The sequence below is a fragment of the Orcinus orca genome, chromosome 9 (assembly GCF_937001465.1).
Source record: "Orcinus orca chromosome 9, mOrcOrc1.1, whole genome shotgun sequence".
NCBI lineage: Eukaryota > Metazoa > Chordata > Mammalia > Artiodactyla > Delphinidae > Orcinus > Orcinus orca.
In genome coordinates, this window is record NC_064567.1 from 31,777,010 (window position 1) to 31,797,245 (window position 20,236).

The 20,236-nt window shown below is 38.1% G+C and overlaps 1 protein-coding gene across 2 annotated transcripts in view; it reads left to right on the top strand.

Annotated features, from left to right (window-relative positions):
* Positions 1-3,189, top strand: part of CTTNBP2 (cortactin binding protein 2) — a 154,264-nt gene extending 151,075 nt beyond the window's left edge. For both annotated transcript variants that reach the window (XM_004269849.3, XM_033428227.2), the window contains one exon: positions 2,123-3,189. In XM_004269849.3, coding sequence (XP_004269897.1) covers positions 2,123-2,338 — 216 coding nt within the window. In that variant the 3' untranslated portion in view covers positions 2,339-3,189. The remainder of the gene's footprint in view (positions 1-2,122) is intronic.
* The last annotated feature ends 17,047 nt before the right edge of the window (positions 3,190-20,236 follow it).

The window sequence follows — 20,236 nt, forward strand, 5'->3', positions numbered from 1 at the left end:
TGTATAGTATTTGCTTTTTTCCCCCAATTGGGAACAGTTTAGAAGCACAGCAAAAGCATAGTTTGGAGAGCAGGTAAGGGAGGATGACTAAGGAGGTGACCTGGGGTCCCTGTGGAGAATTCTGGCTGGAAAATATTTGTTCAGGAGCTGGGGTTCAGAACACCTTTCTTGGGCCTCCAGGACCCCTCTTCAGGATTCCTTGCGCAGCAGCCAGTGGGAAGGGGCGCGATGAGCCACTCTTTGTCCACAGGGCCCAGTCACTTTCCTATATAAAAAGGTTGACTGGTAGTGAGTGGCAGCTGTTGGATAATGAAGACAGTTTTGTACCTCTTTTTCTCTGTCACAGGACCATATTGGGTTGCTACAATGAGGTACTGTCCAGAAAAATAGTACTGAAGGGAGGCTAAGCTTTGTTTTAAAAGGGACCTTCTTAAAAAAATGGATCATTTTATACTTTCTGGGCTCTTCAGAAAGAACCATAGAGTTTTTTAAATGTGCGGTTTGATGCGGGTATTAGGAGGACAGCTGCCCCCTCTTGCTTTGCCCACTGAACGCATTGTGAGGACTGTTCCCCGTGGCTAGATGTTCTTCTCAGAACCTGCCAGCAGAGGGTGAAGTATACTCATTTGGCATTTGCCAGCCTCCTGAGAGCTTCACAGGCTCATACCTCTTCTACTGTGAGAAACTCAGCGAGCATTTCTTGGTTAGATGCCCAGTCTCTTCTACTATCAGGAAGTAATTCCCTTTAGAAGTAAGAGCTGTCTGTGTTAGTTGAAATCACTTTCTCCTATGCGGCCAGAGAGGGGCCTATTTAATCAGGTAGCATGTCAGCCAGTCTTCTTAAACAATTTACATAAATACAGATTTAAATCACCAGGAGAGTAGATACTAATAAATGTTTTCTTCTCATTAAGATGCAAATTAAACCCCCTAAAGCAGAAGTTCTCATTCTGGTGGCATAATGAAATCCACTTGAGGATTTTTTTTTCCAATCCCTGGTACCTGGACCACATGCCCTAGAGGTTCTGATGTAATTGGTCCAAGGTACAACCTGGACGTTGGGGTTTTTAAAAGCTCCTTGGTGATTCTTATGTGCAGCCAGGGCTTAGACCCACTCTCCAACACATACCTCTGATCTCTCATCCTCCTTATTTTCCACCCCATTTCTTTCCAAATATGTCCTTAGACGTCACATAACTTATTTTTACATGTAATTTACTATTTCAACAACATACCCATCTTCACCCTTCCTTCTTCCCATGGAACCCTTTCCTCTTCACCTGTCACAGCCCATACTCACTTGAGTTCAGTTCTGCCACCTGGCAAACATGAAGTGAGGCCTACCCAAGTGAACTCAAGATCAGGGAAAACAGCACGAGTAAAAGGTCTTATCCCAGCATCATCACTCTCACCTATCCAACTCTGGTTCCTCGCTATCCAACTCTGGTTCCTCGGGGGCAAAATGAGAGACCTAGACCAGGTCTAGAAGAGTTCTGAAACACTAGGAAGACAAGAGCATGCAGTTTCCAAGAATGGAAGATCTTGAGCTCCTTAGTCATAGAGAATTGCTACGCAGGAACTTTAATTCACTACAGCAGAAGCTCCATCAGAGCAAGGATGGTGCTCTTTTACGTTCTCTACTGTAAGCCAAGCACCTAGAACAGTGTTTGTCTTTTAAACATTCAAAATATGTGTTGAGTAATAGTCCAATTAGATCTAAAGGCAGAAGCATTAAGTGACGTGCTCAAGGTGAAAGAGTTGAATTGTAGAACTGCTTAAAGATGGTTGGAGTAGTCCAGTTTGATTTCCTCAGGCCTAGGACTTCATACAGCTCCAGCTGGTGAGGAGACCCCGGATTCTGGCACTCGATTCATTGACTCCTGTGTCTAGCACTTCTGTGATACCACAAAGGACCTAATGAAAATCAGCCAGTGGGTCTATAAGACATTAAGCATTCAGCTTCTCCCCTCCATTGTCTTTTGTTCATTTTTTCATGAGAACTTAACTTAAGAGAGAAACTCCTACCTGCGTGTTCAGGGACAGAGAGGAGGAAGTTAGGACTGATCACAGAAGTTGGGAACAATGTCAAATTGACAAGCTATTTTGTTTGCCTTTCTTACAGGAGGTCAGTCCTCTCAGCAGCCATCAAGCGACCGAATGCAGCAACAGTAAATCAAAGACTGAGTTGGGTGTTTCAAGAGTTAAATCTTTTCTTCCTGTTCCTAGAAGTAAAGTCACCCAGTGTTCCCAGAACACCAAAAGAAGCAGCAGCAGCAGTAATACAAGGCAAATAGAAATAAACAATTCAAAAGAAGATTTGAAACTTACACAAAAATGAACAAGTAGAAAAACCTAACAAATAGGCCTGCCTACAATATTCTCATTCTTCTGTATATTTCACACAGAAACCAAGGACAAGATGTAAATACCTTTAAATGAATCACATGTTTTCACTGCAATATAAAGTATGAGTGCAGGACCACTATTCAGTTTTTTGTAAAGTGTATTTATAATCAACATTTAGGGTTTTTTTTTTTTTTTCAGTTCTGTAGGATTGAACTGCAATACCAAGAAGTTATACCCACTTTTCAAGTAGTTTTATAATAGAAAAGTCATAATAGTTTTACTCAAGATGTTCAGGGGTATTAAAACAACTGTCTGTGTACTGTATATCTATATATATGTATATATGTATATTTAAGAAAGCCTGAATCATTGCATACTACATGTATGCAACATTGGCTTAGATAACAAGTACCATTTTAAAGAGATCATAATTTTATGTTCACTTGATGAGAAATGACTAGAATGGGGCAATAACAAATCATTTCTCAACAGTTACTTTTCTTAAAAGCCATATTAAGTATTTTTAAGTATTTTGCCTGTTAAAAATTCTAGTTTCCAGTTTTAAATCTTTTAATGGTTGCATCATGTATATTTATGCTTATGAATTTGCATTGACTCCTGTAAAATATGAAATTATATAATGCAATAAAAAGTGTTATCTTTCTTAACAAAAGTTTTATACCTAAGTGGATATAAAAAAGTAAATGCTTCAATAAATGAGACTTAACTCCTCTTCAATTCTAGTGGCACAATGGATAATATTTTCTAGACGGTTTGTTTCACTAATGAAATGACTTAACTCAAAAATTTAATATGCCTTGACACCAAATAAAATATTGAATTAGTGAAATAATTTTGCTGTAGTTTCTATCGCTTTTAGTAGTTTATCCATGCAAAAGATATTTGTGTTCAATTTAAGGACATTTGTAAAACTGGTCCTCCATGTTGGTATTTCAGTAGATGTTCAGAGAAAGACTCACACTTGTTAGAAAGTATTAGTTGGTTTAAACTAAACTAAAACATTTCAGTGGAGCTCTAGGAATTAGGTGCTCATTGAAAAAAATTTTTTCATACATACAAAAAAAAAGTATAATTATATACCAAGAGTTATTTGCTTGTCTGAGAGTGCTGAAAGTCCTTTCTTGGCCAGAATGGTTATTTACATTAAAGTATATACATGTGCATTGAAACTATATTACACTTTGCAAGTATCTTTAAAAAATGTATAGTGACGATTAGGCCACATGGGGTGAAGTAGAGGAAGGATCAGGGAAGAGATCAATTCCAGTACCTGTCAGCCTTCATCTCTGCAATCCTTGGTTGTACAGCATGGACCTCATGGACAGGGAGATGAAACTAGAGCAAGGGACAGAGGGTAGATAGGAGAGAGAGGCTGGAGGAAATAGGCTTGAACACAATAACGCCTTTGAGCTGGACTCAAATTCTTGGTACCCTGGTGGTATTTGATACTCTCAAGTGTTTTCACAAAAAGACATTAATCTTGGGAACAAAACTCAATGCTCTTGATATCATAGACCAACATACATAGATTGAGGTGGCTCTAACGTGTTTCCTCCTGCTTACATACACCTTCTTAGATTGTGTCGTATTTGATTTTTTAGTGATAAGGCATTGTGCTTTATATCAGCAGCTTTTCTGAAGATAAGGATCTCATTAGTGTATTCAAGGACCAGAGAAGAGAAAAAATTTGGAATATATTATTAAGATGACCTCTAGTAACTGATCCATACAGTTTTGATTCATTAGTAAAATTCAACACATACTTTTTATAATTGGATGGTAGACTGGAAGATGTCTAAAGGCATTTAAATCAGGAGCTTTCAAAATACAGATAGAGACCTAGTAATTGGTCATTTTATCAATTGAGTGGGTCACAACTACCATTTTTTTGAAAATAGGGTAGAATAGAAAGTGTCAGAGTACATCATGGTATCACAGTCAATAAATGAACTATTTGTGAAGATTTTGTTTCTATTATGTAGGTACACGGATGTAGGCACTGGATTGTGATGTAAAGCGTAACTCTTTCTGTGGGTCATGTCCAAAAGTCTTTGAAAGTCACTACGGTATAATGGAACCTAGTGGTGAGGGTCGGGGTGCTTTGGGGGTAAAAAGTTCTTTGGTGATAAACAGCCTTGGGACTGAATTAAGCACTAACATTTACTAGCTGTGTGACCTAAGACAAGTTACTTGATCTCTTTGACCCAGGTTTCACAATAGTTAAATAGGACATGACAACCCTACAAGTTATCCATGAGCATTAAAATGAGGTAATATAGTGTTCCTAGTTACTCCCCTCATACATAAAAAGTAATAAATTATGTCCCAGAACTCTGTGGCAATCCAACGTCTTTTCAAGTTGTAATCAATTCACAAGCAACTACTAACAGCTGTATTATGAGCATCAGATTTTACTACAGTTGTGTGAAACACCTAACAGAAATAGCTAATTGGAAATTAATATAAAACATTAGCAAATTTTATTTTCCTTTATGTTAAGTCTATTTAGGAGAACCTTATCATCAAGGTAACACATTTTGCAGTTGCTTATGTAAAAGAAAAACTAGTAGATGTGTCAAAATCTGATAATGAAAAAAGCCAATTTTGATAGACAAGGCTGAATTTCCATAATATTTTTTTCTGTGCAATAAATACTTAATGCAAATTAAGTTCAGTTGACCTAGCCAACACCTGATTTAGGCACCTGTTCTTAACAACTATGAGCCATTACACAAAACTTACTGTATGAAGTTATGTGATACTTTCTGAATTCTATCTGACTCCTTCTGTAACATTTTTCTCAGAGAACATCCCTCAGATGTCAAAGGAGTAAGTTAGTGAATAGATAATCCTGTTAGTTTAATTTGGTTTTTACTGTGAATAAATAGTTGAGTTGTAGACCAAGATGCCATTGTTGATTTGAAAGAGAGGACTATGGAAATATATGAAGAGAGGATATGAGTTACACACCGTATCTATTCTGTCTTTAATAGTGAAGATAACACTTGACTATCAAGAGTCATGTGCTGTAGGTTCTGGCCACAAGGCTAAGACAACATGTAATATCTCTAGGTGTCAATGTCTTCACTGGAAGAAAAAATAGAGGATTTTTCTTGTTCCCAGAAAGTACAATAGGAAAATCAGAAATCCTGATAGTTGTTCATACACATTCTGATACCTTAATAAGGGATGACATCAGCTAAACATATCCAAAAAAAAGTTACTTGGATTATATTTTGAGGAAATCAAGAATATGTCAGAGAAATTAAGAAACCAATCCTATTTACAATTTCATCGAAAAGAATAAAATACCGAGGAATAAATTTAACCAAGGAGGTAAACGACCTGTACACTGAAAAGGCATTGATGAGAGAAATTAAAGAAGGCACAAATAAATGGAGAGAGATTCTGTGCTTACAAATTAAAAAATTAATACTGTTAAAATGTCCCTAGTACCCAAAGCAACCTACAGATTCAGTGAAATCACTATCAAAATTCCAATGTTTTTTTCCACAGAAATAGAACACACAATCCTAAAATTTGTGTGGCACCACAAAAGACCCCGAATAGACAAAGCAGTCTTGAGAAAGGACAGAGCTGGAAGTGTCATGCTTCCTGATTTCAAACTATATTAGCTATAACAAATCAAAATAGTATAGCGCTGGCATAGAAACAGACACGGATCGATGGAATAGAGTGCCCAGAAATAAACCCATGCATATATGGACAATTTCTGATAAAGATGCCAAGAATATACAATGAGGAAAGGGCAGTCTCTTTAATAAATGCTGTTGGGAAAACTGGACAGCTACATGGAAAAGAACGAAACTAAACCCACTATCTTACACCATACACAAAAATTAACTCAAAATGGATTAAAGACTTGAATGTAAGACCTGCAAACATAAAACTCCTAGAAGAAAACATAGGGGGGTAAGCTCCTTGACATTGGTCTTGCTGATGATTTTCTTGATCCGACACCAAAAGTAAAGGCAAGAAAAGCAAAAATCAACGAGGGAGACAAAATAAAAACCAAAAACCTTCTGCACTGGAAAGGAAACCAACACAAGGAAAACCCAACCTATAAAGTAGAAGAAAATATTTGCAAATCATATATATATGATAAGGGAATAATACCCAAAACATATTTTAAAAACTCATACAACTTAACAGCAAAAAACCAAACAATCCAATTAAAAACAGGCAGAGGATCTAAATAGACATTTTTCCAAAGAAGACATACAGATGGGCCAACAGGTCCATGAGAGGGTGCTCAACATCACGAATCATAAGGAAAATGCAAATCAAAACCACAATGAGAGATCACATTATACCTGTTAGAATAGCTATCATCAAAAAGACGAGATAAGTGTTGGCAAGGATATGGAGAAAAGAGAACCCTTAGGCACTGTTGGTAGGAATGTAAATTGGTGCAGCCACTATGGAAAACAGTATGGAGGTTCCTCAAAAATTAAAAATACTCTCGCAGACTCCAGGAGAGGTCACAAGCCACCTCTGCTTCCACTGCATGCTCCAGGGGTGTGCGTGAGCCATCACCACTACCGAGAACCCCAGAACCCGGCACAAGCCTCTGCATCTGCGTACCCCCTATCAACTTGAACAGACCAATCACTAGAAGTGAAATAGAATATGTAATCAAAAAACTCCCTACAAACAAAAGTCCAGGAGCAGATGGCTTCACAGGCAAATTCTACCAAACATTCAAAGAAGAACTTATACCAATCCTTCTCAAACTCTTCCAAGAGATTGAAGAGGAAGGAGCACTCCCAAAGACATTCTATGAAGCCACCATCACCCTGATACCAAAACTAGACAATGACACTACTAAAAAGGAAAATCACATGCCAATATCTCTGATGAATATTGATGCAAAAATTCTCAACAACATATTAGCAAACTGAATCCAACAACACATAAAAAAGATAACAATACACCACGACCAAGTGGGATTCATCCCAAGTTCACAAGGATGGTAATACATACACAAATCAATCAATGTGATACACCATATCAACAAAAGAAAAGGTAAAAACCACATGATCTTGACTTCCCAGGTGGCACAGTGGTTAAGACTCTGTGCTCCCAATCAAACCCAGGGGGCCCAGGTTTAATCCCTGGTCAGGGAACTAGATCCCACATGTATGCCACAACTAAGAGTTCACATGCCACAACTAAGAAGCCAGCTAGCTGCAACTAAGGAACCCACGTGCTGCAACTAAGGCCCAGCACAACAACAACAACACACATGATCAACTCAACAGATGCAGAAAATGCATTTGACAAAATTCAACATCCATTCATCATAAAAAAACTCATCAAAATGGGTATAGAGGGAACATATCTCAACATAATAAAAGCTATCAATGACAAACCCACAGCCAATATAATACTCCAAGGCGAAAAGCTGAAAGCCTTCCTGCTAAAATCTGGAACAAGACAAGGATGCCCCCTCTCACTTCTTCTATTCAACATAGTATTGGAAGTCCTAGCCACAACAATCACACAAGAAAAAGAAAGAAAAGCTATCCAAGTCAGAAGGGAAGAAGTAAAATTGTCATTATATGCAGATGATATGATACTATATATAGAAAACCCTAAAGACTCCACAAAAAAACTACTAGAATGGATCAATGAATTCAGCAAGGTAGCAGGATACAAGATTAACATACAAAAGCAATTCTTTACATTAACCATGAAATATCAGCAAGGGAATGTAAAAGAATAATACCTTTTAAAATTGCACCCCCCCAAAATGAAATACTTAGGAATAAACCTGACCAAGGAGGTGAAAGACTTAAACACTAAGAATTATGAAACATTAATAAAGGAAATTGAAGATGATTCAAAGAAATTGAAAGCTATCCCATGCTCTTGGATTGGAAGAATATTGTTGAAATGGCCATACTACCCAAAGCAATCTACAGATTTAATGTAATCCCTGTCAAATTACCCATGATATTTTTCAATGAAATAGAACAAATAATCCTAAAATTTATATGGAAACATAAAAGACTCAGAATTGCCAAAGCAATCCTGAAGAAAAACAACAAAGCAGGAGGCATAACCCTCTTAGACTTCAGACAATACCACAAAGCTACAGTAATCAAAACAGCATGGTACTGGCACAAAAACAGACATATGGACCAATAGAACAGAATAGAAAGCCCAGAAATAAACCCACACACCTATGGACAATTAATCTTCAACAATGGGGGCAAGAATATACAATGGGAAAAAGAATGTCTCTTCAGCAAATGGTGTTGGAAAAGTTGGACAGCCACATATAAATCAATGATGTTAGAACACACCCTCACACCATACATAAAAATAAATTCAAAATGGCTTAAAGACTTAAACATAAGACATGATGCCATAAAACCCCTAGAAGAGAGCATAGGCAAAACATTCTCTGATGTAAATCACACCAGTGTTTTCTTAGGCCAGTCTCCCAAAATGATAGAAATAAAAGCAAAAATAAACAAATGAGACCTAATCAAAACTTACAAGCTTCTGCACAGTAAAGAAACTCATAAACAAAATGAAAAGACAACCTACAGAATGGGAGAAAATATTTGCAAATGATGTGACCGACAAGGGATTAATTTCCAAAATATACAAACAGCTCATACAACAACAAAAAAAAAACAAAGAAACCTATCGAAAAATGGGCAGAAGACCTAAATAGCCATTTCTCCAAAGAAGACACACAAAGGGCCAATAGGCCCATGAAAAGATGCTCAAAATTGCTAATTATTAGAGAAATGCAGATCAAAACTACAATGAGGTACCACCTTACACTGGTCAGAATGGCCATCATTAAAAACTCTACAAATAACAAATGCTGGAAAGGGTGTGGAGAAAAGGGAACCCTCCTACACTGTTGGTGGGAATTTAAGTTGGTACAGCCACTATGGAAAACAGTATGGAAGTTCCTCAGAAAACTAAAAATAGAATTACCATATGATCCAGCAATCCCACTCCTTGGCATATATCCAGACAAATCTCTAATTCAAAAAGATACATGCACCCCCCCATGTTCATAGCAGCACTATTCACAATAGCCAAGACATGGAAACAAACTAAGTGTCCATCAACAGATGAATGGATAAAGAAAATGTGGTACATATATGGAATATAAAAAAGAATGAAATAATGCCACTTGCAGCAACATGGATGGACTTAGAGATTATCATACTAAGTGAAGTAAGTCAGAAACAGAAGACAAATACCATATGATATCACTTATATGTGGAATCTAAAATATCACACAAATTAACCTATCTACGAAACAGAAACAGACTCACAGAGAGAACAGACTTGTGGTTGCCAAGAGGGAGGAGGTTGGGGGAGGGATGGAGTGGGAGGTCAGGGTTAGCAAATGGAAGCTATTATATACAGAATGATAAACCACAAGGTGCTACTGTATAGTGCAGAGAACTATATTCAATATCCTATGATAAACCATAATGGGAAAGAATATAAAAAAAGAATGTAGAGGGGCTTCAAAATGCCAGAAGAGTAAGACATGGCGATCACCTTCCTGCCCACAAATACATCAAAAATACATCTACATGTGGAACAACTCCTACAGAACACCTACTGAAAGTTGGCAGAAGACCGAAGACCAATCAAAAGGCAAGAAACTCCCCACGTACCTGGGTAGGACAAAAGGAAAAAGAAAAAACAGAGACAAAAGAATAGGGACGGGACCTGCACCAGTGGGAGGGAGCTATGAAGGAGGAAAGGTTTCCACATACTAGAAGCCCCTTCGCGGGTGGAGACTGCGGGTGGCGGAGCGGGGGAGCTTCCGAGCCATGGAATAGAGCACAGCAACAGGGGTGCGGAGGGCAAAGCAGGGAGATTTCCACACAGAGGATCGGTGCCAACCAGCACTCACCAGTCCGAGAGGCTTGTCTGCTCACCCGCCGGGACGGGTCGGGCCTGGGAGCTGAGGCTCGGGCTTCGGTCGGAGCGCAGGGGGAGGACTGGGGTTGGTGGCGTGAACACAGCCTGAAGGGGGCTAGTGCGCCACAGCTAGCTGGGAGGGAGTCCGGGGAAAAACCTGGAGCTGCCAAAGAGACAAGAGACTTTCTTGCCTCTCTGTTTCCTGGTGCGTGAGGAGAGGGGATTATGAGCGCAGCTTAAGGAGCTCCAGAGATGGGTGAGAGCTGTGGCGATCAGCTCGGACCCCAGAGACAGGCATGAGACACTAAGGCTGCTGCTGCTGCCACCAAGAAACCTGTGTGCGAGCACAGGTCACTATCCACACTTCCCTTCCCGGGAGGCTGTGCAACCCGCCACTGCCAGGGTCCAGTGATCCAGAGACAACTCCCCCGGGAGACACACGGCGCACCTCAGGCTGGTGCAACGTCACGCCGGCCTCTGCCGCCCTGCATTCGTACCCCTCCCTCTCCCCGACCTGAGTAAGCCAGAGCTCCATAATGAGCTGCTCCTTTAACCCCATCCTGTCTGAGCGAAGAACAGACGCCCTCAGGCGACCTACATGCAGAGGTGGTTCCAAATCCAAAGCTGAACCCCAGGAGCTGTGCAAACAAAGAAGAGAAAGGGAAATCTCTCCCAGAAGCCTCAGGAGCAGCAGATTAAATCTCCACAATCAACTTCATGTACCCTGCATCTGTGGAATACCTGAATAGACAACGAATCATCCCAAAGTGAGGAGGTGGACTTTGGGAGCAACGATATATATATTTTTTCCCTTTTTCTCTTTTTGTGAGTGTGTATGTGTATGCTTCTGTATGTGATTTTTTCTGTATAGCTTTGCTTTTACCATTTGTCCTAGGGTTCTGTTTTTTTGTTTTGTTTTGTTTTTAGTATAGTTTTCAGCACTTGTTATCACTGGTGGATTTCTTTTTTGGTTTGGTTGCTCTCTTCTTTCTTTCTTTTATTTATTATTTTAAAAAATTTTTTAAATAATTTTTTATTTTATTTTACTTCATTTTATCTTCTCCTTTCTTTCTTTCTTTTTTTTCTCATTTTTATTCTGAGCCATGTTGATGACAAGCTCTTGGTGCTCCAGCCAGGCGTCAGGGAAGAGCCAAGTTCAGGACACTGGTCCACCAGAGACCTCCCAGCTGCACGTAATTATCAAATGGCAAAAAGCTCCCAGAAACCTCGCTCTCAATGCTATGACTCAGCTCCACTCAATGACCAGCAAGCTACAGTGCTGGACAGCCTATGCCAAACATCTAGCAAGACAGGAACATAACCCCATCCATTAGCAGAGAGGCTGCCTAAAATCATAATAAGGCCACAGACACCCCAAAACACACCACCAGAGGTGGACCTGCCCACCAGAAAGACAAGATCCAGCCTCATCCACCAGAACACAGGCACCAGTCCCCTCCACCAGGAAGCCTATACAACCCACTGAACCAACTTTAGCCACTGGGGACAGACACCAAAAACAACGGGAACTACGAAGCTGCAGCCTGGAAAAAGAGACCCCAACCACAGTAAGTTAAGCAAAATGAGAAGACAGAGAAACACACAGCAGATGAAGGAGCAAGGTAAAAACCCACCACACCAAACAAGTGAAGAGAAAATAGTCAGTCTACCTGAAAAAGAATTCAGAATAATGATAGTAAAGATGATCCAAAATCTTGGAAATAGAATGGAGAAACTACAAGAAATGTTTAACAAGGACTTAGAAGAATGAAAGAGCAAAGAAAACAGTGATGAACAGCACAATAAATGAAATTAAAAATTCTCTAGAAGGGATCAATAGCATAATAACTGAGGCAGAAGAACGGATAAGTGACCTGGAAGATAAAATAGTGGAAATAACTACTGCAGAGCAGAATAAAGAAAAATGAATGAAAAGAATTGAGGACAGTCTGAGAGACCTCTGGGATAACATTAAACGCACCAACAATCAAATTATAGGGGTCCCAGAAGAAGAAGAGAAAAAGAAAGGGACTGAGAAAATATCTGAAGAGATTATAGTTGAAAACTTCCCTAATATGGGAAAGGAAATAGTTAATCAAGTCCAGGAAGCACAGAGAGTGCCATACAGGATACATCCAAGGAGAAACACACCAAGACACATATTAATCAACTATCAAAAATTAAATACAAAGAAAACATTAAAAGCAGCAAGGGAAAAACAACAAATAACCTTAACCTTATGGGAATCCCCATAAGGTTAACAGCTGATCTTTCAGCAGAAACTCTGCAAGCCAGAAGGAAGGGACAGGACATATTTAAAGTGATGAAGCAGAAAAACCTACAACCAAGATTACTCTACCCAGCAAGGATCTCATTCAGATTGGATGGAGAAATTAAAACCTTTACAGACAAGCAAAAGCTAAGAAAATTCAGCACCACCACACCAGCTCTACAACAAATGCTAAAGGCACTTCTCTAGGCAGGAAACATAAGAGAAGAAAAAGATCTACAATAACAAACCCAAACAATTAAGAAAATGGTAATAGGAACATACATTTCGATAATTACCTTAAATGTAACTGGATTAAATGCTCCAACCAAGAGACAAAGACTGGTTGAATGGATACAGAAACAAGACACGTATATATGCTGTCTACAAGAGTCCCACTTCAAAGTGAGGGGATAGAAAAAGATATTCCATGCAAATGGAAATCAAAAGAAGGCTGGAGTAGCAATTCTCATATAAGACAAAACAGACTTTAACACAAAGACTATTACAAGAGACAAAGAAGGACACTACATAATGATCAAGGGATCAATCCAAGAAGAAGATACAACAATTGTAAATATTTATGCACCCAACATAGGAGCACCTCAATACATAAGGCAAATACTAACAGCTATAAAAGGGGAAATTGACAGCAACACAATCATAGTAGGGGAATTTAACACCCCACTTCCACCAATGGACAGATCAGCCAAAATGAAAATAAACAAGGAAACACAAGCTTTTAAATAATACATTAAACAAGATGGACTTAATTAAAATTTATATGACATTCATTCCAAAAACAGAATACACTTTCTTGTCAAGTGCTCATGGAACATTCTCCAGGATAGATCATATCTTGGGTCACAAATCAAGCCTTGGTAAATTTAAGAAAATGGAAACGTATCAAGTATCTTTTCCAACCACAATGCTACGAGACTAGATATCAATTACAGGAAAAACTCTGTAAGAAATACAAACACATGGAGGCTAAACAATACAGTACTTAATAACGAAGAGATCACTGAAGAAATCAAAAAATACACAGAAACAAATGACAATGAAAACACGATGACCCAAAACCTATGGGATGCAACAAAAGCAGTTCTAAGACGGAAGTTTATAGCAATACAATCCTACCTTAAGAAACAAGAAACATCTCAAATAAACAACCTAACCTTACACCTAAAGCAATTAGAGAAAGAAGAACAAAAAACCCCAAAGTTAGCAGAAGGAAAGAAATCATAAAGATCAGATCAGAAATAAATGAAAAAGAAATGAAGGAAACAAGAACAAAGATCAATAAAACTAAAAGCTGGTTCTTTGAGAAGATAAACAGAATTCATAAACCATTAGCCAGACTCATCAAGAAAAAAAGGGAGAAGACTCAAATCAATAGAATTAGAAATGAAAAAGGAGAAGTAACAACCGACACTGCAGAAATACAAAGGATCATGAGAGATTACTACAAGCAACTAGATGCCAATAAGATGGACAATCTGGAAGAAATGGACAAATTCTTAGAAAAGCACAACCTTCTGAGACTGAACCAGGATGAAATAGAAAATATGAACTGACCAATCACAAGCACTGAAATTGAAACTGTGATATAAAATCTTTCAGCAAACAAAAGCCCAGGATCAGATGGCTTCAAAGGCGAATTCTATCAAACATTTAGAGAAGAGTTAATACCCATCCTTCTCAAACTCTTCCAAAATATAGCAGAGGGAGGAATACTCCCAAACTCATTCTGCGAGGCCACCATCACCCTGATAGCAAAACCAGACAAATATGTCACAGAGAAAGAAAACTACAGGCCAATATCACGGATGAACATATATGCAAAAATCCTCAACAAAATACTAGCAAACAGAATCCAACAGCACATTAAAAGTATCATACACCATGATCAAGTGAGGTTTATCCCAGGAATGCAAGGATTCTTCAATATATGCAAATCAATCAACGTGATACACCATATTAACAAATTGAAGGAGAAAAACCATATGATCACCTCAATAGATGCAGAGAAAGCTTTCGACAAAATTCAACACCCATTTATGATTTAAAAAAACCCTCCAGGGCTTCCCTGGTGGCGCAGCGGTTGAGCGTCCGCCTGCCGATGCAGGGGACGCGGGTTCGTGCCCCGGTCCGGGAAGACCCCACATGCCGCGGAGCGGCTGGGCCCGTGAGCCATGGCCGCTGAGCCAGCGCGTCCGGAGCCTGTGCTCCGCAACGGGAGAGGCCACAACAGAGAGAGGCCCGCGTACCGCAAAAAAAAAAAAAAAAAAAAAAAAAAAAAAAAAAAAAACCCTCCAGAAAGCAGGCATAGAGGGAACTTGCCTCAACATAATAAAGGCCACATATGACAAGCCCACAGCAAACATCATCCTCAATGGTGAAAAACTGAAACCATTTCCACTAAGATCAGGAACAAGACAAGGTTGCCCACTCTCACCACTATTATTCAACATAGTTTTGGAAGATTTAGACACAGCAATCAGAGAAGAAAAGGAAATAAAAGGAATCCAAATCGGAAAAGAAGAAGTAAAGCTGTCACTGTTTGCAGATGACATGATACTATACATAGAGAATCCTAAAGATGCTACCAGAAAACTACTAGAGCTAATCAATGAATTTGGTAAAGTAGCAGGATACAAAATTAACACACAGAAATCTCTTGCATTCCTATACACTAATGATGAAAAATCTGAAGGCGAAATTAAGAAAACACTCCCATTTACCATTCAACAAAAAGAATAAAATATCTAGGAATAAACCTACCTAAAAAGACAAAAGACCCATATGCAGAAAATTATAAGACACTGATGAAAGAAATTAAAGATGATACAAATAGATGGAGAGATATACCATGTTCTTGGATTGGAAGAATCAACATTGTGAAAATGACTCTACTACCCAAAGCAATCTATAGAGTCAATGCAATGCCTATCAAACTACCACTGGTATTTTTCACAGAACTAGAACAAAAAATTTCACAATTTGTATGGAAACACAAAAGACCCCGAATAGCCAAAGCAATCTTGAGAAAGAAAAACAGAGCTGGAGGAATCAGGCTCCCAGATTCCAGAGTGTACTACAAACCTACAGTAATCAAGACATTTTGGTACTGACACAAAAACAGAAATATAGATCAATGGAACAGGATAGAAAGGCCAGAGGTAAACCCATGCACATATGGTCACCTTATCTTTGATAAAGGAGGCAAGAATATACAATGGCGAAAAGATAGCCTCTTCAATAAGTGGTGCTGGGAAAGCTGGACAGCTACATGTAAAAGAATGAAATTAGAACACTCCCTAACACGATACACAAAAATAAACTCAAAATGGATTAAAGACCAGACACTATAAAACTCTTAAAGGAAAACATAGCCAGAACACTCTATGACATAACTCACAGCAAGATCCTTTTTGACTCAGCTTCTAGAGAAATGGAAATAAAAATAAAAATAAACAAATGGGACCTAATGAAACTTAAAAGCTTTTGCACAGCAAAGGAAACCATAAAGACCAAAAGACAACCCTCAGAATGGTAGAAAATATTTGCAAATGAAGCAACTGACAATGGATTAATCTCCAAAATTTACAAGCAGCTCATGTAGTTCAATATCAAAACAACAAACAATCCAATCCAAAAATGGACAGAAGACCTAAATAGACATTTCTCCAAAGAACATATACAGATTGCCAACAAACACATGAAAGAATGCTCAACATCATTAATCATTAGAGAAATGCAAATCAAAACTACAATGAGATATCATCTCACACTGGTCAGAATGGCCATCATCAAAAAATCTACAAACAATAAATTCTGGAGAGGGTGTGGAGAAAAGGGAACCCTCTTGCACTGTTGGTGGGAATGTAAATTGATACAGCCACTATGGAGAACAGTATGGAGGTTCCTTAAAAAACTACAAATAGAACTACCATATGACCCAGCAATCCCACTACTGGGCATATACCCTGAGAAAACCATAATTCAAAAAGAGTCATGTACAAAATGTTCATTTCAGCTCTATTTACAATAGCCAGGACATGGAAGCAACCTAAGTGTCCATCAACAAATGAATGGATAAAGAAGTTGTGGCACATATATACAATGGAATATTACTCAGCCATAAAAAGAAACGAAACTGAGTTATTTTTAGTGAGGTGTATGGACCTAGCGTCTTTCATACAGAGTGAAGTAAGTCAGAAAGAGAAAAACAAATACCGTGTGTTAACACATATATATGGAATCTAAAAAAAAAAAAAAAGGTCATGAAGATCCTAGGGCAAGATGGGAATAAAGACAGAGACCTACTAGAGAATGGACTTGAGGATATAGGGAGGGGGATGGGTAAGCTGGGACAAAGTGAGAGAGTGGCATGGACATATATACACTACCAAATGTAAAATAGATTGCTAGTGGGAAGCAGCCACATAGCACAGGGAGATCAGCTCGGTGCTTTGTGACCACCTAGAGGGGTGGGATAGGGAGGGTAGGAGGGAGGGAGACGCAAGAGGAAAGAGATATGGGGACATATGTATATGTACCACTGAATCACTTTGTTTTAAAGCAGAAACGAACACACCATTGTAAAGCAATTATACTCCAATAAAGATGTTAAAAAAAGGACATTTAATCATAAACTTCAAAAAAAACAAAAACAAAAGGAAGAGATGTTTAAGGACTAGACCTCAAGAGGCCCAGACTCTGCTCTCAGAAGTAGCCAAAGTGGTGCAGCACTTTGCAAAGGGGTTCCACGAGAAGAGCGTGGGTGCTTAGCAGGTTAACAGCCAAAAAAGGACTATCTGAACTTTCCGAGGAGCCTGTCTACATCACTTTAGTCTAGTTTTTTAATGGGTATTTTGAGCAGTATTTCATGTGAAAGAGTCCTGGTGCTCTATGAGTGTGAAAATCACTGGTCCAATGGAATGGATCCTGAAGAGAAGTCAGTAGATGAATAATTAAATGCTAATCCAGGCATGGTGTCTTTCTGGTTGTGTGACCTCTAAGCCCTTCATATCAGTAAATGCTACTCCTAAAATATTTACTCCAGAGAGATGAAAATGTATCTACACAAAGAACTTTACATAAATGTTCACAGCAGCTTTATTCCTAATAGCCTCAAAATGGAAACAACCCAAAAGTCCATCAACAGGAGAATGGCTAAGAACGTTACAGTACATCCACACAATGGGATACCACACAACAATACAAAGGACTAGACCACACCAACAACGTGGATCAACCTCAAAAATAATTACCATGAGTGAAAGAAGCCAGATATAAGAATACAAAAAATATAATCCCATTGATATAAAACCTAAAGAGAACCTTCATCTATGATGACAGGAAGCAGATCAGTGGTTGCCTGGACCCAGGTGTAAGAGTGGAAGATTAAGTGGGAAAGATGGGAATTTGGGGCGCAATAGAAATGTTTTAAATCTTGGTTATGGTAGTGATTCAATTCTAAACTCACAGCACTGTATACTTAAAATGGGTACATTTTATTGTATGTGAAAATAAAGTTGAAAAAAACAAAACAAAAAAAGGAATGTATATATATGTGTATATATATATGTGTAACTGAATCGCTTTGCTGTACAGCAGAAATTAACACAACATTGTAAATCAACTATACTTCAATAAAAATTAATTAATTAATTAAAAATAGAACTACTGTGTGATCCAGCAATTCCACTTCTGGGTATTTATCTGAAGGAAATGAAAACACTAACTCAAAAAGATATCTGCACCTCCATGTTCATTGCAGCATTATTTACAATAGCTGGAAGTAACCTAAGTGTCCATCAATGGGTGAATGGATCAAGAAAATGTGGCATATATAAACAATAGAATATCATTCAGCCATAAAAGAGAAAGAAATCTTGCCATTTGTGACAACCTAGATGGACCTTGAGGGCATTATGCTAAATGAAGTAAGTCAGAGAAGACAAATATTGTACACTGTCACTTATATATATGTGGAATCTAAAATATCAAGCTCACAGAAACAGACAAAAGATTGGTAGTTGCCAGATACAAGGGATGGGGGCTTGGGGAAATGAGTGAAGGGGGTAAAAAGGTACAAACTTCCAGTTATAATATAAATAGGCCCTGGGCATGTATTGGGTTGGCCAAAAAGTTCGTTCGGTTAATGAATATGTTAAGTTCTTGGTAAAAATGAAAAGTGTGTCTTTTATTTTTACTTAAAATTGAACAAACTTTTTGGCCAACCCAACAATATACAGCATGGTACTATAGTTAACAATACTGTATTGTATATTTGAAAGTCACTAAGAGAAGAGCAACTTAAAAGTTCTTACACACACACAATGTAACTGTGTGAGGTGATGAATAAGCTAACTAAATTTATTGTGGTAACTGTTTCACAATACATACATATATCAAATCATTGTGTTGATAATAAACTTATACAATACTGTTTGTCAGTTATATCTCAAGAAAGCTGGAAAAAATCAACTCAACATTTTTTGAATATAGAAGAAAAATCATAGGATCTTAATAGTTTTAGAAAAGCATCTGAAAAAATTTAACACCCACTCATGACAGAAACTCCCAGGAGACCAGGAATAGAGGGAATTACCTCAACCTGTTAAAGGACATCTAGGAAAAACCTACAGCCAATATCATATTCAATGGTGAAAGATTTCATGTATTCCCCGAAAATCAAGGGAAGGCAAGGATACTCTTACCACTTTTACTGAAAATAGCCACACACAAAACAAAGGTCTACATATTGGGATGGAAGAATTTAAACTATCATTATTTGCAGATGACATGATCATATACATAGAAAATCCTAAGGAATCTACAAAAAAGCTTCTAGAACTAATAAAGTGAATTTAGTAAGATACAAGGTTGGTATACAAAAATCAATTGTATTTTTATATTCTACCAATAAACAGTTGGAAAACAATGTCATTTGCCATAGCATCAAATATATGAAATATAGGAATAAATGTAACAAAATAAGTATAAATCCTATGCTGAATAATACAAAATATTGCTAAATAAATGTAGAGACACAGCGTGTTAGTGGCTAGGAGCACCTAAAGTTGAGTCAATTTGTCCCAGATCTACAGATTTAGTGCAATTCTAACAAAAATCCCAGCAAAAAAAAAAAATTTAAGAAGTTGACAAGCTCTTTGAAAGAGCATATCTTCCCTTTTAATCTGGAAAGTTCTGGTGTATCTGCTTGGTCCTCTGACCTAGAAACAGCACAAAGATATTCAAGTCACTCTGGCTTAGAGCTGAATTCCTTCTACAATAATTGCATTGATTTGGGGGCATTTTCTCCTCTTTAGGAAGGAAAAACAGGCTGACTGAATTCATCTGGCTTCTGGGTCTCTGTGCCAAGGGGCCTAAACAATCAATGTTCTATTTTCTTCCTGACAAATCCTCCAAGGAGTGTTCAAGTCAAAATATAATAATATTTTAGCTAAAGTATTTTTAAAAAGCAAAAGCAGCCTGAGTTGGTCTTGTCAAACCAGTTTGTTGTTCAGATATTTCTGACAACTCATTCACTTTAGCCTGGAACTTTCAAGACTGGCCGTGTAATGAAATAGGCACTAGTATAATATGTAGCATTTGTGTGGTATAATTTGAGAGGTGAGGCAAGCTTTGCCTGCCCCACTCTTT